General features: G+C 52.7%; 1 protein-coding gene across 4 annotated transcripts; it reads right to left on the bottom strand.

Moving 5' to 3' along the window:
- Positions 1–1519: 1519 nt before the first annotated feature.
- On the bottom strand, positions 1520–20624 carry BCL6 (BCL6 transcription repressor). 4 transcript variants are annotated; one of them, XM_055723729.1, is made up of 10 exons: positions 20511–20624; positions 11640–11678; positions 10461–10628; positions 9146–9367; positions 8024–9007; positions 7218–7399; positions 5970–6137; positions 4339–4469; positions 3797–3934; positions 1520–2846 (listed from the first exon to the last, which is right to left on the bottom strand). In XM_055723729.1, exons 3-10 carry the CDS (start codon positions 10619–10621, stop codon positions 2703–2705), a joined length of 2130 nt encoding a protein of 709 aa, XP_055579704.1. In that variant the 5' UTR covers positions 10622–10628; positions 11640–11678; positions 20511–20624; the 3' UTR covers positions 1520–2702. The 4 variants fall into 4 exon arrangements, with proteins under 4 accessions (XP_055579704.1, XP_055579706.1, XP_027667635.1 ...); XM_055723731.1 differs by lacking the exon at positions 20511–20624 and adding an exon at positions 14358–14411; XM_027811834.2 differs by lacking the exon at positions 20511–20624 and adding an exon at positions 13717–13979.
- Positions 20625–20877: the final 253 nt, after the last annotated feature.

Genomic DNA, 20877 nt, shown 5'->3' with positions numbered 1-20877 from the left:
ACCAGCTTTACTAAACATTAAAAACCCACCGGGGAGAGGTGGAGAGGGGAAGCAAGTGAGGCAGCAAAGTGGAAAAGCATGTTTTTGCTATTCCCAGTGCTCAGGCAATGCCCCAGTTGTTGTCATTTTTACCCTACCCTGTGCCCAACACGAGTAAGCTGGTGAGGGCTGGTGCTGGGTTCAGCCGGGCTGAGCAGTCAGTGGGATGCACCAGCTCTGCGGGGTAAGAAATCGGCTCCTGCCCCGGGAGGATGCAGGTGAGAGGACCTCACCCCACAGCCAGCCTGCCGGCTGCCAGGCAGCCCCCCCGGCTGCCTGAATCAAAGAGGAGGAGGAAGGGGAGACTAGCTCCAGCTCAGTGCTCAGCTCCTGCTTTTTGGGGGCTGCTTCATGTGCCAGGCGATCTGGTCCGCTGGGAGACAGGCCAGAGGAGCTGGGGGCCTGCAAAGCAGTACTGCAAATTGGCTCCCCCCTTCTTGGCGTTTCCCTCCCACGCAGGGCTGCTTTGGTTGTCCCGTGTCCACCTTTGTCCCGTGGTGCATTGAAAAGTCCATCCTCCTCTTCACCTTCAGCTCCTCCTTCCTGCAGCCTCTCCTGACCCTGCAAACAGCTAGGCTCTCCCCTTGCAGCTGGTGTTTCCTAGTCCCCTCACTGTGAATCACTCCCCAAGCTCTGCACCAAAATTATCCATGAGGTAATTTAACTAAAAATGAAACATACCCTGTACAGCTCAGACCCTACCTCCGGCCATGCTGAGCAGTGCCCGAGCTCCACACTGGTGCTGGTTGTAGCCAGTCCTGCCTGGGTAATTCAGAGCAGCTTTTTGAATGAGGCTCTTAGTTTTTTTGCAACCAGTGAGCCCTCACCAGCAATGAGCTGCTGGGTTGCTTGCACAGTTCACGAGGCCTGATCACCCTATGGCTTCACCCCCCAGCTCTGCACAGCCACCCAAATGGACCAAAGCATCTCCTCTCACTGCCGCAGGAGAGCAGGGGGACTCCTCAGCTTTAGCCTGCAGCAAGCGTGCAATGGCTGGGAGGCCAGAGATGATGTTGGTCAGCGAGTTCCTGGAGGGGGTTACAGACCCTGCTCCACCAAACCATTGCACAAAGTGGTGGAACTGGCAGCTTCTTGCAGCCCGAGGCTCTGGAAAGTGAGAGGAACAGCAGGCAGCCTTCTTCCCTGAGTGATCCTGGCAATTGCATTGAGTTTCCAGGAAATATAAATAATCACCCGGCCATCTGGAACCGGCCCTGGGCTGGTCAGCAAAAGGTCCCTCCCAGGCTCTGCCCTATTTCCGCAGTGCGAGTGCATGAAGTATCAAGGAGGTGGCACGTGGGAGAGTCCCCACTGGGCTGCAGAGCAGGGAGCTTGAGGCTTGCTCCCACCTCAGACCAGGGACCATCTTCACTTGACCCTGGAAGAAGCCCCTGCCCGGGTGCTCAGCCCCTTCCTAGGGCACCAACTGGCCTTCAAGGTGCTGAAGGACAGGCAAGAACAGACCCCTCTCACTCCATCATACTTCACTTTTCTTCATTTTATTCTTTTATTTGTACAGCTATATTTTACAGAACGCATTAATGCAGTTTAGACACAGCCCAAACCCTGTCTCCCGAGATTGTTTATAACACAAGCATGTAAAATAAGACAAAAAAAACCCCCAAAACCAAAAAAATAAAAAGAAACATTCCCCGATAGAGAATTCCACCAAAACTTCTTTCGCAACATCAGGCTGTACCTTGAAGAAACTGAGCTCAATATAGTCCATACATTGAAAACTTCCATTGAAAAGAAAGGCACCGTGCGAAACCACATGTTACATATATACAGACTGAGAACTAGAACAAAAAAAATTACACTTTATTATTATTTTAAATTCCTTCTGCAGCTTTGTTGGTTTAATACACACTTTTTTGTAAATTGTAAACCTTCACTTGCAAAAAAATACAAATACACTGATGCATTTAGACAAAATATTTTCTTACTTGTACAGATGCAATACTTTAAAATATCTCCTTAAGTGCTCTATCATAATAAAGATTCTCAGAGTGGCTTCTGCCTGCAGAGTCCAACTGAGCCTTTAATGCATTTTATATATTTTTAATATAGCTTTTTTAAAGGTCTATATATATTTATTTTATATATATATTTATATATTTATATCTATATATATTTACAACTCTGCCATAGATTCCTTCACCTTTGGTTAAAAAAGTTAAAGCCCTCTCTTTAATAGCATACTTTCTTTTTAAAAGAACACACATTTTGCATACAAAAGAAAAAATCTGTTCCCATAAATCAACATTACATTCCTCATCTTCAAACGGCAAAGGCTGTGAAGGTTAGACTCCAGAGTTTATCAACACTCCACTGCACAGACATTTAAAATGACTATTTTTATTTTTTTATGTTTTATATACAGTAAGATCTGAATAATTTTATTTTTCTTTTTGTTTCACATAACTGGGAAAAATAAAACCCGTGTATTTGTAATTTTTTTTTTTAGGTTTCTAATGTTTTTCCACCTATCTGTACTATGGGTTTAGAGGCACTCCATCATGTGATGAATTTTTCTTTTTTTTTTTTTCTTTTTTCTCTTTTTTCCCCCCCTCCTTTTTCTTTTAAAGTGTTGCAAGTATCCTTTGGACAGCTTCTCCCCTCTCCCGCCCCAAGGTGACCTCCTCCTGGGAAATCCTCTGCCTTCAGCAGGCCTTGGGGAGCTCCGGAGGCACCTCGCTCGCGGAGATACGGTACTGCACCTTGGTGTTGGTGATGGCCCCGTGCTTCTGCCGGAGGTGAAGCCGCAGCTGGCTTTTGTGGCGGAAATGCAGGTTGCACTTCTCACACTGTGGGGCGAGAGGCAAAGGCAGAGGGGGTGAAACACCATGGCAGGGGGCACATCCTTCCCTTCAGGGTGGGGGTCCTGCAGCAAATACCTGTCCTCTGCCCACTACCCCAGGATGCTGCGCCCATTGTATCAGTAGATGAGGGAAAAGTGGGAACGTGGTGGGAGAAGCAGCACCTGGGGGCACCCCATCCCAGGCTTTCAGCAGCACATTCCAGTTTATGGGATGCACAAAGGCTGAGGTCCCTTAGGAGAGGACCCTGGCTCCAATGGACATAGCACCAAGCTCCTTATCTAGATGCTCAAACCAGCTAAAGGGCTATTTTGGGAGCGGCTTTTGACCCCTGCCAAGCTGGATGGCTCCAGGGGGATGTTTGGATGAGAAGCTGTGCTCCAATTCCCTCTCTAGCAGACAGGGAAAGCCAGAAAACCCTCAGCAAGGAGCTGGGAGCCCCCAGGGCTGCAAGCAAGGCAGGGTAGGCTTCTTGCTGGGCACAGGTACCACTGACATGGAGAACCTCAGGCCAGGCTTTCTGCTCCTTTCTCCCATCCCTGCACACAGCGGGTGGCTGTAATTTAAGCCACAGCTATTTGGAGAAGTGTGACCTTCTTCCACATAGGGTGGAAGAAAAGAAGAGCAGCTAAGACGCACCCAGCCTGGGTTGCACGTCAGTGTTTCCAACGCAGCCGCTCATGACAAAATACATCAGCATCGGCTGATGCATGAGAGGGGGACCGGACACAAGGAGCAGGGATGTGACCTTGGTGTGGGGCATCACGAGGCTGGTGACAGGCACTGGGGTGCTGCAACCAGCCCATGAAAATGCCCCAGCGCCCTCCCAGCCGCCAGGTTTGGCAGCCTCTTCTTCCAGCCCTGGCTGAGAGCTCCCACCAAAAAAACCCCAAAAACCAACCAAACAAAAAAACCCCAAAAATCCCAGGGTCACTCACATGATACGGTTTCTCTCCTGTGTGGATTCGAAGGTGACTTTTGAGGGTCTGCAGGTGCCGGAAGCGTGTGCCACAGATCTCGCAGGGGTACGGCTTCTCACCAGTGTGAATGAGCACATGAGCACGGAGGTGGGCCACCTAGAGAGAGCAGCTCTGGGTGAGGACAGCCCCAGGGATGAGGGCATCCCACCGGGACCAAGGACATCCCAGCAGGAGTGGGGTTCTGTCCAGATGTCTTTTTTTGTCTACTGGGTTATAGCTGGGAGTCAGGCCCACATGTGTCTGAGGTCTGATACCTCCAACCCTTCACAGCAAATTGAGGAGAGGAGCTTAAACCAGCCATCAGGCTTTCTACTAAGCCAAACTGGCCCACACAGACCTTAAGGCCCCTATTTACCCACACCACCACAGCAACAGCTGCCCAAGGCAGCGAGCGTGGCCCATCAGCCTCCTCCCTGCCATGAGGCATCACCAGTCTTGAGCAGGAGGTCCGGCCATGTCCCACCTCCCCAGGCACTGCAGGTCCCAGAGGCCACATGCACCTGGACAAATCTGGCCCCGCAGGTCTCGCACTTGTAGGGTTTCTCTCCGGAGTGGATGCGCGTGTGGGTTTTCAGGTTGGCCGGCCGGTTGAACTGTGCCCCACAGATGTTGCAGCGGTACGGCTTTTCTCCTGCAGAGCCCAAAAGAAAGGGAGAAGGGTTAGGTACAGGTGTGCTCAGCCCCCATGATCCGTTACATATACATATACATATATACATATATATATATGGCACTCCCCAAAGCTAAGTCTTCAGGTGCCACACCCCATGGCATGGAGCACTAGCCCTGACTCCTGTCCCTTTTGGAGGTGGCTGCGGACATTGGTCAGGGCAGCTCAGGGTGTCCCCAAGAGCAGGGTGAGCTCAGGAGGGCCCTGGGCACTGTGGGTACCTTTGTCTTTCTTGGGTTGGGAGAGGCAGCCTTCAGGGCAAGAGAGAAATCTGGACATCTCTGCCAGTGAGGATTAACAGCAGCAGTCCTCCTGGTCCCAGGACAGCAGCTGGCACCTGCATCTCCCTAGAGCCGTCAGTGGGCCGTGCAGGGCCACACAGGTGCCTTCAGGCTCCTCACGGTCCCCAGCATGTCCTGCCTCAGCCATTTGTCACCTCTTTAGAGGAGTAAAAAGAGCTGATAGAGCGGAAAGCTCTTTTTGGAAGACACTCAGTTTTTGGAGGTCTCCTGGAAAACACCCAATAACCCAGCTCCCAGGTCAGCTACAATCACTGCTGCTGCTGGCTCCCGGTGATGTGGGGAGCTGCATAAAGGTTTCAACTAGTTTCTTCAGGCTTGTTGAAGATGGGCTCAATGGGGAGTGAGAAGCAGCCATACACCTTTCCCTTCTTGCCTTTTTCTTTTGTTTCCAGGCTTTGACCACATGCACCCTTGAACCCTGCCCTGGCACTTGTGTCATCTCGTTCACCTGTGCAGCCTTCCTGGAGCTCAGCTGAGAATGCAGGGAATTCATGTCTAATTCAGTGCAGCAGCACTGAGCTGTCAGCCCAGACTTCCCTTCCCCAGCTAGCGAACTGGCTGTTAACATGTTAAGCATCAATAAAAGCACGAAAAAAAAATCCCTAGGTTTGTCAGCAAATGGCTAAACCCTTAATATCCCCTTCCTTTCTCAGCTTTCATTGTGCTGATTCAGAGTCCATCCATTCACAGATTTTCCCATCAGCAGAGTTTCTGCCAGGCTAGATATGATCTGGATTTCTAGGATGCAGGGGAAAAAATATCCCAGACTTCTCCCTAAATGTTCTGGTTATTTTTTTAAGTTTTCTTTTTTTTTTTTTTTAAATCTATGACAAGGTAACCCGGAGGCCATGCACCTGCTCCCAGCTGTGCATTTTTCAAGATGTCTTTAGAAACAGTGATGCCCAGCACCTGACAGCAAAGGAGCTTGAGCTCCATCCCTGCTGTGAGGCCAGGCAGCATCTCTTGCCATTCCCAGGTTTGGTGCTCTGCCCAAGGGCTCCCTGGCAGTGCCAAGAAAAGCACCTTGCTCTTCCCACCAGGGACAGCTTGTGTCACAGAACAGGGGATGCTACACCTGCAACAAAGCCAGCCACAAATGCTCACATGCCCAGCAACCCACAGCCTCCCCAGTAAGCTGTCCCGGTGGCCAACACTGTACCTGTGTGGACGGTTTTGTGGCTAGCAAGGTTGCCCTTGTAGCGGAAGGAGGCCTGGCAGCGGTCACACTTGTAGGGCTTGTCACTGTGGACTTGCAGAGAGTGTCTTTTGAGAGAGGCTTCCTCAGAGAACCGGCAGTCACACTCATTGCAGAAGAAGGCTCCATTCTCTGGCAGGGCAGAGAAGAGAGCAATGAGATGGGCAGTGCATGGGCCAGCTCCCCGATAGGCCATGGGATGGGTCTGGGATGGTGGAGAGGGGCAGCCAGAGCAAGTGGTGGAACAACAAGCTGAGTGCAGGTATTCATGGTCAGAGCTCCTGACCTTCACCTTCTTGTGCACACAGCAACAACATGCATGATTTGAGAGTGCAGTCACCATGAGCCATCCCTCCTTCAGTGCAACACAAGCTGCTTCCAACAAGCCAGCATCTCGTCCGGACATCTTTCAGAGAGGTCCATAAAAGCACCCAAGTTATCAGGCATCCTCCGAAAAATGGATGCTCTGCTCTGGAGCACCTCCAGAACCTTTAGAGGTCTCAAACCTTTACATGTACAGATGTCTTCCCTGACCATGGGAAGACCATCATCATCTGAAGCGCAAGGTAGGTCCCCCCAGTAGGAGGGTGTGTAACTCTTAAACACTGTATGCAGCTTTGAGCATCACCAGTGGGGTTCCCTCTGTGGATCTCTGCCCATACCACAGGTGACAATTCTGCATTCCCTCTCCCTGAGCTACAGGCAGATGGGTGCACAGATACTTGTCTCTGGGCTTGTAGAGTTTTGCAACAAGATTGCAAGCCTCATTATCTGCATTTCTCCAGATGTGTGCACTGGGCTCCCTGATAATGAAGATGATATGACGGATGCATGAGACACACCATCTTGCCTAATCCCCATTAGGGTCATTACATCTGCCAAGCTTGTTCTCCTGTGGTTCTGGTGGGGTGGGGTGCACTTTGTTTCCTGTCTTCAGCTGCCAAGTTTGCAGCCGGTGACTACCTCCCTGCACAAGGTGTCTGGATGGTGCTGAGGAAGGGGAGGAAGGAAGCAATTCCCATGTGCGTGTGTCCCTCACATGCATGCACACAGCTGGTTAGCCAGTTAAGAGGGGACTGTAAAGCACCCTGGGATCCACCAGCATCAGGGACAAGTCTGAATTCCCGCTTGGACACTGGGTGGATGGGTGCCCAGACTGCAAAGCCCTCTTGCCTGCTATTTGAAAAAGGTGACCAGGGATGCAAGACTCACCGCAGCTGGAGTCAGAGTATTCAGACTGGGTTTCCCCCATCTCCTCTCCAAAGTTTGAGCCAGGGGTATGAAGGCACATCTCAGCATGTTGTGGGGACTGGCAGCCACAGGAGCTGCACTTCGACGAATGCATGTACAGCGGGGACTGCCCTTCGCTGCTCCGGGGGGACCCATCCCGGGACCTGTGGAAGGACAGCAACGCACACAGCCGTGAGAAGGCTCTTGCTGTGCTTGAGCTACTGAGCCCTTGGTTGCACCCTTCCAGACACGAGGGACAGCCATGTTTTATGGGGACACTTTTGTGGTGAGATGCACAGCATAGCCCTGATCAACAATAGGTCCCTGAGCCTCAATCCTTCAGGTGCCCATTCACCAAACAACCTCAAAGTTCTCTAGAAACATCCAGGTCCAGAGGCCAGCGTACTGTTCTCCGGTAGTTTGGCTGTTCCAGCGCTTACAGCCAAACAAAAGCCTGAAGCACAGGGAATCTGGTGAAAACCAGGGAGGGCAAATCCAGGCTCCAGAAACCTTCCAGAGCTGCCAAAGTGAGCCAGGGATTCCTGACTCAATGTTCCCAATTCCATTGCCAGTCCAGGCTGGAACCGCTACGGTGGGGACATCTGGCACCCAGTTGATGTCACTGGCAGTGCTCCACCAAATGCACAGGCTTCCATCTGCTCACGGCTGGAATCCCCAGCCCAACGCTACAGGTATTTCACACACTTCCAAACCCTCAGCAACAATGCAGGGAGTCCCGTCTCTCGGCGGGATGGGGGCGGGGGGTAGGGGGGTGCAGATCTTCTTACCTGTTAACGATATTGTTGAGCCTGCTGGCTTGCGGGATAGTAGAGTCTTCTCCATTCACGCTTATCTTGGTGGGGGATTGCACGTTGAGATGCTCCGGCTCCATGGACTGCTGGCAAGTGGACATGGGCACGTAGGTGCGAGGAGAGAGGGTTCCCATCTCATTCTGGTCAGCACTGTCTTGCTTGGTGTTCTGATTGAGAGAGTTGAGGACGATGAACTTGTACTTCTTCCAGTTGCAGGCTTTGGGGTCTGTGGGGCTCTTGGTGAAGAGGGAGCTGGAGTTCTGACTGATGCGGGCATTCTTGCTGCTGCTGGACTCGGTTGGTGAGTTGGGCTGACAGTCTGACTTCTGGGGGCTCTGGGGGCTGATGAGTCCCTTGCGGTCCAGGGGGGTGTTGGTAGGCTCAAAGTGCTGGCTGATCTCATCCTCTGAAGAGGTCCGCTCCTCCTCTTTGGCCACTTTGTCACAAGAGAAATAGGGATTGTTCCGGATCGAAGGGACAACAGGTTTGGGGCCAGAGGCTACGCTGTAGTGCATGTCGCTCCTGGCTTCTTCAGCAGCACCTTCTTTCGGAGCGTAGATGGTAGCATGGCACATGTTGGCCGAGATGTCGGTAATGGTTCTCATGTACTCGGTGGGGATTGTCCTGGAGCTGTCGCATGGCAGGATCCGCTCCTTGGGGAAGGAACCTGCCCTTGAGAGTTCAGAGAGAGGCATCCTCATCTCCCGCAACTCATCATCCACAAGGAAGCTATTTAGAGGGAGAGGGCTGTATCCATGGTAAGAAATGGGGGATCCAGACAAACTATTGATCAAACCGGGTGCAAAGGCCCTCCCATTGCAGAGGGACCCATTTTGGAGAGGCATGCCATTCTCCGAGACATCTCTGCTCCGATAAGCCATCACCTCTGGGTGGCTCAGCATCCGTCCAGCCAAAAACTCTTCCCTTGGGGTCTTCACAGCAGACACCATCTCCGCTTCACTGGAACCAGGCAAAAAGGAGGGAGATGCAGTCATTTTCAGCCCATAAGGATACATTTGCAGATACTTCGTCAGTTCTGCCCTCTCACCCCCCAAACACACCATCCCAGGCTCTCCAAAGTTCACTCACGGTGCTTACCTAGACTTGACAAACCTTCGGCAGGTATCAACCACATGCTCCATCTGCAGGTACAGTGCTGTGGCCATCACGGCCATGATATTGTTCTCCCTCAAGTTCAGGCGGGATGTATACATGAAATCCAGGAGGATGCAAAACCCCTCAGGGTTAATTTCAGGGTCCAGGTTGATGACATTCAAGTTGCACTTGAGCTGGTCAGTGAAGATGCTGTAGAAGAGGCCACTGAAGAGAGGAGACAGGAGAGAAGACAAGTGTTATGACAATTCAGAGGGAAAAAAGGAGAATTTGTCCAAAATCCCTTAGCGCAGAGGGGTTTGTGAACGGGAAGGGAGGAGGAGGCAATTAGAAAATTCCCGGAGCTTCCCCCTTATTATCAAGCTTGGTTTTGCAGCTTAGTAAGCGTCTTCTGCACTGCACTTTTCCCAACTGGAACAGCCTGCTTTTAGATGTCACCTGCTCAACAACTCCCCATTGCCTCCATTTAGAAATTCCCCTTCTTTTTTTTGTTGTTCTTACCACCACCCACCACCCCCTTCCCACTCTGATTCATGTCTTTCAGAAGCCTCTTGGTGCGTCCACGCTTACTCTGTAACTGGGGCCGGGGGGGAGGGGGGGGGCGGCAGGGAGAAAAAATGGAAATGTTGGCAAAACATTTTTCATATAGTCAAACCTCGGCTTTTTCAAATTTGTATATCTTGTCAGCAGGAGACTCTGGAAAGCATCTGCTGTAATTCAACTGGGCAATGGTGGGATGCTAATTAGTGTTCTCTAGGAAGCAATTCCAGCAATCCTAGGAGCTGGAAAGGGATTTTAGACCCCACCGTGTTTCGGAAAAAGAGCAACAAAGGTGGGTGCAGCCAGCAGCCTGGGAGCCAGGGAGGAATAGCTCTAAAAATAGCAGTGGCCAGGGACGCCGTGGTCACAGAGGGCTCACTCACCCTGGTGAGCACCCAGCCCTCCCTCCCCTGCCCTGTCCTGCCCCTGTGCAGCATTTGTGCTCTGCCTTCAGGGTGTGCCTCATGACTGCTGTGCTCCTGTTTGTCTCTGTGGGCCGTGCGTGGGCAACGTGGGCATGCAAGGAGGAGAAAGGCATGGGCATGCAAGGAGAGAGGTGTGGGCACCGCACTGAAGGCAAAAGTTCTCAGCTCTAATCCTATTACAGTTGCAAATTTCTTGGCAGCCCCTTTCAGTTCTGCTTCTCTTTCTGTCTCCCTGTCTGTAAACCTCAGGAGCCTCCCTGGGGCTGCAGCAGCATTCTGGTGGCCAAAGGCAGAGGGAGCAGGGAAGGGAGGCAGGGACAGGACCCTGCTCTCACCTGCAGGCCATCAGGACTGTTTTGTGGGCTCTGAACTGCTCCCGGTTCACAATGATGACAACATCGGTCAGGATATCCCGGCTCCTAAGGCGGTTGAGATTGAGGAGGACATCGCTCGCATGGCGGGTGAACTGGATGCAGCTATCTGCTGGCGAGGCCATCTTGAGTCTGCTCAAAACAGAAGGAGGAGGAGAATGGGAATGGGAGCTGCTGCCCTGGGACGTGCTCAGATGGCCAGCTGCCACTGGTAGAGACAGCACCAACTCCTTGGTGCCCAGGCAAACCGCCCTGCACCACACCAAGCGCCTGCCAGGCTGCTCAGTGAGGCGTCTTGGCTGACGGTGAGACCTGGCGTGTCTCAGTCCCACGTAACAAGCTGGCGGGCAAAGGCAACCAGACCCTCCTGAAGATTAGCTAACAGGCTCCTCTTTCTCCCTGCCTCACCCACGGTGGCTCCGCCCCAGCCCACTCCTCCCACCACCGCTTGGGTTCATCTCCATGAAGCTCCACACACAGCTTCCTAAGCCTTCTGATCTTCTTCAGGAGCCATCCCCTCACCCGCCGGCTGGCTGGCTGTAAATCCAGCCACGGGAATCAGAACAAGCCTTAAGGTCCCAACTGAGGCTGAAGGATTTCAACACCTGGAAAATCCAGCCCTCAGTGGAGCACCAACCTTCACCCACCAGCAAAATACCTTCCTGCTCCCGAGCGGTGGCCACTCTGGAGAAGACCTGTCCACAGTTTCCCAATAAATCGGTGGTGGCAATGAGGAGCAGAACTCATCTAACCTGCTGGGCTGCTACCCACACCACAGCCCAGTCTCTCCCCATGCGCAAGGCTTGGGTTAGTCGAAGAACATGAAGCCTTCCCCCAACACAACACCCGCTGACCCATCTCAGAGGTGTCCTCCCAACTAGCACCCAGGAGAGCCCACATCTCCCTGTGTCTGAAGTTTAGGCTGGAATGTGCATCCTCACTGTGAAATTCCTCCACAATCCACCCCCTCCCACAACCCTGACTCCTCCTTTTTCCCCAGCAGCATATGAACGTACGGTATTTTCTACAGAGCAGCTGCTCTCCTGAAAACAAATTCCAGCTGGGTCTAATGAAATATTTCATTCAATGTGGTAAAGGGAAGGGAGGGCTAGGAGGAAAAGCACAAAATTTAAATTTACATACCCAATGCCTCAATTCACAGTCCAAAAGTTTCTTTCAAACCTACAAATAAAGCACAAGAAAACAATCGCCACATTAGCTGGTAATTATGAATTGGCTGTGGCAGGACACAAGCCTGCTGTTTCACTCAAGTATCAGCTGGATAAAAGCTAAAGATAACAAACCTTCTACTCTCCAGTAAGGTTAACATTTGTTTCTTCCGGTACAGTACGTTCTTATCACAACCACAGGCTTTGAGAATCCAATCATAGCTTCTTCCACACCCTCTAGCCCAAACCATGGGCGGATGCCAAGGAGATTTTCATTTCCATGACTCAGGAACTTAAAGGCAGGTGGGGAAGGGAAGTCAAGCGAGAATTTTCTCACCACTTCTTTTGGAGGTAACTCTTCCCCTGCCAAGACTGAATTCCCGGCTGGTGCCACATTCAAGACCAATGCCATTATTCCCAGCACCTTGTTAACAGGTATGACTGACAGAAACATCTGCTGCTACTCTGCTCAGAAACCTGGAAAGAGCCTGAATCCAGTCCTCCAAAACAGTTACTGCCCTTCTATGAATATCTGTGCGCTCCAGACACCGGTGAAAACGCCCTGGGACGGGACCGCTGAACAGACTCGGGAGGATATGGGCGTCAAGCACCAAAGTGACTTGGCTAGGATTGCATAGGAAGCCAGTGCGGAGACGGATGAAGACCCAGAACAAATGCCTTCCTCTGCCTGCTGTAAAAGCCTTCCCCTAAACCACAAGCTTTGTCTCCGTCTGCTGGCTTCACAGGCAACACTGCTGGGGCAGCATGGCAAGGAAACCCAGGAGTTAACTGCCTTCCAGAACTCACACCATTACTCCCTAATTTACCTAAAACCAACAAAGACAACTGGCCCAGAACCAACGCAGGAAGAAGGTTCCCAGGCAGCCGCCCCAGCAGGGAGAAGTACAATAAATAAGTGAACCCACAAACCCCAAGACCATCATCACATTATTATGAGGATGTCCCCTAAAAACTGGATGGAGTCAGTAAGACTGCCAGAGCTTGTAAAGCCCATTCAGCCCCCTTGAGGACAAGTGTCCCCTTCCCTCTCGGATGCTCGGATCTGGAGCCCAAGTTCCCCTCACACTCCCAGAGACACTGGGATGGGATGAAGAGTGACGTTTAAGGCAAGGTATCACACACAAAACTCAGAAGGATGTCTTACAGCCCCTCCAGCCATCAAATGCAAATCTTCAGAGCCACTCTGAGCCTGGCTAGCTTAAAACTTTACGCACATACAAAAAGTGACTCATTTCCCAAATACTGCAGACTCTGACCTTTCTGTACGCACTTTCTGCCAGCTATCATCAATCGCCCAGCACACATCCGTGCGTCCAGATGAGCAAATATATGCATTTGGGGCAGCTGGGTGGCATCCCCACCTCGGCTGTGCCAGCAGACGCGCTGCACCGGGCTCCCGGGGCCTCACCCCGGTGTCACAGACACGGGGAGGTGACCCATCCATAAACCAACAAAGTTACAAACTGTGAGATGAACTCTGCGCCCATGAGCATCACGTGAGAAGCTGCTGCTGTCGCCAAATTCCCTTACTCACAGTGAGGCTGCAGCGCTGCCTGGGGAGACATCCAGCTCCTCTCCCACAGCTGGACCCCAGCACAGCACCCACCCCACCCCCCCCCCATCCCACTCCAAAATCACCCCTCCCCAGGCTGTGCTGCTGCAAAGCCCACAGCCCCAGAGCCCAGCAGGTGTATCCCCAACAGCTCCCAGCTGCAGGATGTGGGCATGCAAAAGGGAAAGGGACCTTCCTTCCCCTCACTCTGCAGAGCCAGGTTAACCCTGCCCTTCCCAGCCTCTGCACAGCACCAGCTCTGCACCCCAACATGGGAGGATGCTCTGACCAGAGAAGCAGACAACAAGGAGCAGAAACCAGCGATGGGGAGCAGAAAAGACCACCACAGCCGAGCATGGTCTTCACCATGCACACCCCCCTCCAAAGCCCATGAGGCTCCCCCAGGCTCAGCTGGGGCCAGAGCATCACCCCAAGCCCCTGTTCCCACCCACTGCGCCCCAGTTTTCCTGCCCAGTACCTCACTGGTGTGAGCTCTCCAGCAGCACTCAGGGCTGCGCACCAGGGCTTGCTGTGCCCAGAGATGAAGGTCTGGGTCAGACGCAGGGCACATTTCGGGGGTGGCCATACGGGACCGCCACTGCTGCTGCCTTCCAGGAAGGCAATGGGTCTGCCCCAGCGGTTCAGGGAATGGCCCTTCCCCGCCGGCACCTCCCCGAGAAAACCCATTCCTGGAAGGGAGCCCAGGGCTGGCTCTGCCCTCCCTGCAGCCGGCTCAGCAAGCACGGGGAGAGCGCACCTGCATGTGGGGACCCCCTCGCAGCTCCACCCCATGCAAAGGGAGGACCCCCACGGCTCCCCCACCGAAGGGCAGAGGGGAGAACCAGGGACTTGCCCACCCCCACCCTCCCAAATACATCTCTGCCACGCACAGGGAAACCCTGCCATCCATCCACTCCCCCATTTATAGGGAATCCCTTCTCATCCATCCTCCTCCCACTCTATGCACAGGGAGAACTCCTTGCTTCCCTGCCCCTCCATGCATGGGGGATACCCTGTGGTCTCTGCCCCCACCCATCCACAAATGCATAGTTTTGGGGAAGGCATCGATGACTCCCCCTCCCTGGGATCACTCCCCCTCCCTGTGCCCCCCTCTCCTACCCCTCCAGAGCCCGCAGCGCCGACTCCCTCACATCACCCTGGAGGGTTGGCTGGGTACAGTCTCCCTTCCCCACAGCCTCATCCCACACAGTGCTCTGAAACTGCCCGCCCAGGGGAAGCTCCATCCTCCCCTCCCTTTCCTCCCCACTCCCAGCACCCTGCAGGGTCCCAGCCCCACAGGAACATCCCATCTGCTGCCATGGCACACTGCCAGCTGCCTCCACCTTGCCAAGGGATGCCTGGTTTCTCCTGAACAGCGACCAGAGGGGACAACCAAGAAAATGGGGTGGTGTTGGGGTGGTGTTGGGGTGTCCCCCCCCCCCCAGCACAGTCATTGGTGCTACAAGCCATGGTGAAGAGGATGCTTTTGACTGGGGGTGTGCAAGCACCCAGCTCAGCTTTCCCGATGTCATGCAATCAGGGGGCACTAAGCGTCCTTTAGCTGTCACAGCAGAGTTTTATTAATTTAGTAGCTTCTGGTTGGTGTCTAGGCCAAAACGTGGCTGGGTTAATAATAACCCCAGAAGAGACCAAGACAAGTCCTAGCGCACAGTGTCAGCACAGATCAAAAGCAGCATCGCTAGTGCAAGCCCTGTCGTATTTTCTGTCGTACCCTTCCGTGAGCGGACTGCACTCGTTCTATCGAGCGGTCTCTGCTAACTTTCAGTCTGATCCAATTTCCTGCCAGCAAACAAATGTTTCTAGGAAATGCAATACATTATCTGGACGGGTTTATTATCAGCATTTGGAACCAGGAAAACTGCATATTTTCTCAAGCGCTGCAGGGAACTTTATAGTTTGTACTTCAAAAGAGGGTTTAAAAGGATTGCCCTTGAAAGCTGGCCCGGCTCAAGTCTCCACATTATTTTGGTCTTTGCAGAAGAAAACGCAGAGGCGGGGGGGGAAGCACACTGAAACCGCCTCCAATGTTTTCCACTAAAGAGGACTCCCCTGACTGCGAGGCAGAGGCAGTGTGCGCCCTTGGGAAGAGAGGAGTCAAGCCTTCTTCAGCATTTCAAACGACCCCAAGCAATTTGGCACATTAATTTTTTAAGGGAAGGCAGGAACCGCATCCCAGCTGAAGTCAAGGGAGCTACTCCAGAGAACAAGGGACAGACACCGTACCCTGCCAACACCGAGCCCTGCACCGAGCTGCCAGCCCAACGGCAGGGGTACAGCTGGAGCTGGATGTCCCCAGCAGCTGAGCCAGGTCCCGAGTCCAGCCGGGCCAGGAGGAGGTGCCCAGTCATACCCACCCCACACCGGGGTGGCACATCACCAGCCGGCACCGACCCTCCCCTCCCTGTCTCTGTCCTCCTGGGGCTGAGGGTGGCACAGCTCCTTCTGGCAGTAAGGAACCACTTAGGCATCCCACCTGGATGGGACGAGACACACGGGCAGCTTGGGGTCCCTTGGCCAGGAGAAAGACAGCCCCTCAGCCCTACATTTAGCCAAACAGATTTAAGGAGACCCATTTCAGAGAGTACTACAGGACACGTTCTTCAGGACTCACTGTCCTGCAGTGTGCTTGTCCCAAGCTGTCCCCTCTGTAAACCGGGGTCCCACGTCCCTCGTGGGTACCTTCCATGTAGTCCCTAGGCAGCACACTGACCAGGAGAAAGAGCGGGAGTAAAACAATATAGACCAAAATTTTCTCCCCTCTCCCAATGCCCTTAGTTCTCCCTGTGTTTCAGCTGTGAAGCTCTACTGAGATTACTGGAGTTTTAAAAACAGTCCTGAAGAATACACACTTGCTCTAATTTAGGGGTGTGTGTCTTTTGGCTGCCAGCATCCTGCAGCAATGAGAGCACACAAGATCTAGCATGGATTAAAAAAAAATAATTAAAAAAAAAGGAAAAAAAAAAGCAGGGAGGACTACATTTGCAGTCTAAATTTGCAGTCTGAAGTAGTTTACTGGTCAGATGCTGACTTTTGGATACTCATCTAACCAAACTGCAAACTGTGAACTCCTGAGGTTTGCCAATGCCTGCTGTAAACATGGAAACCAAGTGTCACTTTTTGCCAAACAGAAGAATGGTTTAAAAATAGATCTAGAAAAGAATACAGGCACTCAGCATACAGGGCTCCCGTTTATAGACTCCCATGCTACTATAAAATGGAACAAGAGCTTATGAGCACGCAGGCAATTTTTAACCAAATTTAGATTTTACAAACTTCTCAGAAACCTGCAAACAACATTTCAGGCTCCAACTGAATCAGTAAAAGCTCTCTGTGCAGAGTTCGCAGCCCAAATATTACAGCACATGGACTAAAACAGGCATGAAATGGTTCTTCAACCTCAGTGCCATAAATATGTGAATACCATACGCAAGCTGCACGCTGAGAAATGCACCTACGGGTTAGAGCCTCATTTTACTCCCCTATAGACTTTGTAACAAGATTTGATTTTCTTTTTAATGGAGTATTAATATAAAATGAGAGGACACCCACCCCTGCTCCTACAACACAGGACTGTCTCACAAAGTGTTACCATCTGTATTTGTAATGTGTTTTTGAGGACAACATCACTGTTTATTAAAAAAAGAAAAACACCATTCCTACAAATTAGTATTAAGTTGTTGCCATCTGGGGCTGAAAGCTGTCCCCCCCCCCCCCCCCCCAAAAAAAAGAAAAAACAAAAGAAAAAAGCATAGCTTTACAATACATCCTAAATTAGGCAGAAATTCAAGGGCAGATTAACACCACAACTTGGAAAGATTTTCACATGTGATTTCATGACCAGACCCGGAGAGAACTCCATATGGAAATGTCAGTGACTTTAGTAAGTGCTCGGTTGTTTCCAATTAGACTCCTTAAGCAAGTTCAGTGGCATCCAGAGTTTCCTCTGCCACCTTCCTCCTAGCTGGCAAGCAGTTTTGGTGTTGGGTTTTGTTGTTTTTGTTTTTGTTTTTTTTTTTTTTTTTTCTTCCCCCCCCCCCCCCCCTCTTTTTTGTTTTAATGAGCAGTTAATAAATACGTCCCTACTCTCCCGAGGTTCTGGGCTCCGCCAGCCCCTGCCCTGGCCGGGCGGAGGGAGCAGACGTGACACTAGATGGCACCAGTCAGCTTTGCTGCAGGAGCAAATTTTCCCCTTGGAAAATAAAACACCCCAACCAAACCTGGAAAACATATAATTTTGTCGATGTAATTCTGTTTCTTTTAAAACGCGTCTGAGCAACATTACTTTTACGAGCTTTTCCAGCCTTGTTTTGAAAAACTTAATGTTTCTGCTAGGTTTATTTTTGTCTCATCAGACAGCAGGCTGAAGTCCTCCCAGCGCTGCAAACAAGGATGTCTAAAAAGTATTATAAAGACTTTTGACGGATTTTTTTTTTTTTTGGGGGGTGTGATTTGTAAGAATCACTTCTCGTTCCGACTTCTTCCTTTGCAATAATAACTAACCAGTTAACCTCCACTTCCTCTCCCAATATTGACTCAGACAGTCAGAACTGAGGGGGATTGGAAATTGGAATTGAAATGCATCCCCAGAGATCTTTGATCTGTTTTGCCAGTCAAAATTGAACGTTTGGAGATGAAGTCTTTTCTTACTGGAACAATGTAATAATCCATTCTTCTGGAAAATTGCTAGACATCCTTTGAATATTTTAATGGCTTGGTGACTTGTTTCATGGAGCAAAAAATGTCGTCTCTAAGTTTTAAACCTGGGATCCTCTCGTTAGGAGAAAAGAACAGAACATCAGGTTCTGCCTCTCCATGTCTATATAAAGAGAGGTTTCCCCTAAAATATTTTTAAAGCAATTTTTGAACTGTAACCCAAGGGCTGCAGGAGGAAGCCTGTATTTGCTCTTAAAGCACTTATCCTTTAAACCTTTGAAAGAATACAGCAAATAATAATTTGTAGCGCATTTAAAAGCTCAGGAGAGGAATCAATAAGCATCCTCAGATCGAACAAGGGCCTGAGCCCATACCAGGCCCTGCTGACACTTCTGCTGGCACAGGTAGGAATGTGGCCCCAGACAAACGTCAGACCAATGCAGCGCTTCTTTGCTGAGCCTCACCCGCCCGGCCCCAGCCTCCCTTCGCACTGATCCTGCGCCTACTGAAGTCAGTGGAAAAAACTAACCAGGGTCCGGGTTTGTTTTTATTGTTTTTGACTCATGATTTTAAGCCCGGATTTGCTTCTTCCCTGGAAATGCAACAGGGGGGTCAAAGGCAGCTTTTTAGGCACATCTGAGAGGCCGCTGCAGATTTTTCTAAACAAACGCCTTGCTTTCTCTTTCCCTCCTTCCCAAGAGGCGATTTCATAACATTTCATACAGTGACTTTGCAAACTAAAGGCGGGGGGGCAGGATGGCGAGGCGGAGGGCCGGGGGGGGGGGGGGGGGGGGAGGGGGCAGCCGGGAGAGGTCGCTGCCGCCCGACCACTAAAGTTTTCATAACAAAGTTGGGCTTTTTCAGTTTTGTTTTGCCTTTTTTTTTTTTTCAGGGGGGGTTTAAAACAAATAATATAGCTACACACACAAAACCACACACCTAAGTAAAAGGGGAAAAAAAAAAAAAAAAAAAAAGAAAAAAAGAAGCCTTGTCCCCTTTCCCTACCCGGTTTTACTTTCCCGGGGAGAGGGGTGGGCCGGGGGGCGCGGTGCGCGGGGGTTGCGCGGCCGGCCGCGCCGCTCGCTCCAGGAATAGCGTGTGGCCGGGGGCCAGCCCCGCGGCTGCCGGCGGCAGATTTACGAGCGCCTGTCGCCGCGCCAAGTCCGCCGCGGTAGTAAACACAGGGGAAGGGCTGCGCTGGGGGCCACCGGGCGGCTCCCCCGCGCCGCGCCCGGCACCCCGTCCCCTGCCCGGCTGCGCCCCGCTTCCCCCGCCGGCCGCCCTCCTCCCGGCGCAGGGTCCCTGCTCCTCCCGGCGCGGGTTGCGATTATTATTATTTTGAGCCCTGCGCGTAACACTCGGAGTTGCTCCGCACACTTTCTTCCCCCTTCGCGGGCTTCGCCTGGCGTTTTATTTTCCAGCCGGCGAAAGGCGGTCGCTGCCGCCCCGGCACACCCCGTCGAGGCGAGCGCGGCTCCCCCCTGCCCCGGGCTCCGCGGGGCTCGGGGGCCGGCAGCCGGCGCCGGCCGAGCCTCCCCGCGGGCTCCCCCCTTCCCCGGGCAGAGAAATGCCGCAAGTCTTCTCCATCACCGCCCGCTCTTAGCCCGGGGCTTGACAGACCGCGGCGCAGCCCCGCCACAGGTTGCAAAACGCACCACCAGCCGTTCCGCAGTTGCATCGGAGACGGAATAACGATAATGATTTTATATTAAAATAATAATGAAAATGCGGGGGGGGGGGGGGGGTAATGATGCGGAAAGGCCGGAGCGGCGGTGCCCGGTGCCGCCGAGCCCCCGCGCTGCCGCCAGTCCTGCTCCGCGGCGGCTTTGTGCGCTGGCGGCACGACAACAGCGACATAAGACGCACACAGAAAAAAAAATAAAATAAAAGGGAGGAAAGAGAAGGGGGGGAGAAAAAAAAAAAAAAAAAAGGAGGGGGGTTAATAACACACCCCGACCGAGGGATCCAGCCATTGGGAGCCGACCCCGAGTCACGCAAAACGCCACCAGCCCGGCGGCCGCGCTCGCCGCCGTCCTGCGCCCGCGGGGCGGCTGCAGGTGCAGAGCGGAGCCGCCGCCGTCCTCCCCGTCCCCACCCGGCCGTCACGCGTGCGGGAAAGCCAATAATCCCAGATAACCGATAATCCCCGGGAGAGGACGGCGAGGGGAGACACCTCCCCCCCTCGCCGCCGCCGCCTCCCCTTATACACGGTCCAGCGTTAAGACATGCAGGCACCCCTATTTTTCTCGCCTGACAGCGGGCAAGGAAAGAGGCGGTGTGCGTGTGTGTGTCTGTAGAATTAAATAAATGAAGCGGGGGAGGGGGGGAATAGGAGAGAATAAAAAAAAATATAATAAAGGGCTGCCGGGGCACCTGCAGCGGGAAAGGGGGGGAAGGAAAGAGGGGGGGAAAAAATGGGTAGAAATATATAGAGGCGGCTCCGCGCCAGGCGTCGGAGCGGGGCAGGGAGGGAAAGAGGAGGGAAAAAAAAAATGGAGAGGAAAAAAAAAAAAAAAAAAAAAAAAAAAAAAGAGAGAGAGAGCGAGCGAGAGAGAATTAAAGGGTAAAATCGGCCGCGGCAATAGAAGCAGCAATCACCTGGTCTCCGGGCTTTCCTAGAAACTCCTTGCATCACCACTTCTAAGAACCCCAGTTCTAAGAATCAACAGAGCCCAATTCTCGGAATTTGAGCTGCAGACTCTACCATTGCGCCGAGCATGGGGAGGGCCGCGGACCTCCCCCTGCCGCTCCGCCGCCGCCGCCGCCGCCCTCCCGGGCCGCGGGCCCCCCCCCCGCGCCGCCCCCTGTGGGGGCGGCGCGGGGGGGGGCGCGCTGCCCGGGAGGGCGACGGCGGCGGCGGGGGTCCCATCGAGTCGCCCTCCCTCCTTCACTCCCCCCCTCTCCCCGTTCCCAGTGGTCTCGCCCGGGCGGCGGGTCACGTGGCGGCGGGTGCTGTGTGTGACGT

Source organism: Falco cherrug, chromosome 11 (genome assembly GCF_023634085.1).
Source record: "Falco cherrug isolate bFalChe1 chromosome 11, bFalChe1.pri, whole genome shotgun sequence".
NCBI classification, from domain to species: Eukaryota; Metazoa; Chordata; class Aves; order Falconiformes; family Falconidae; genus Falco; species Falco cherrug.
Note: the sequence above shows the minus strand (reverse complement) of the source record. Positions and strands in the feature narration are given on the sequence as shown.

Coding starts and splice junctions, on each gene's coding strand:
- BCL6 (XM_055723729.1), bottom strand. CDS start 10,621: ATGGCCTCGCCAGCAGATAGCTGCATCCAGTTCACCCGCCATGCGAGC. Junction 9,008..9,145: donor CGAAGGTTTGTCAAGTCTAG/GTAAGCACCGTG, acceptor GCCTGGTTCCAG/TGAAGCGGAGATGGTGTCTG. Junction 4,470..5,969: donor CCACAAAACCGTCCACACAG/GTACAGTGTTGG, acceptor TGGGCTCTGCAG/GAGAAAAGCCGTACCGCTGC.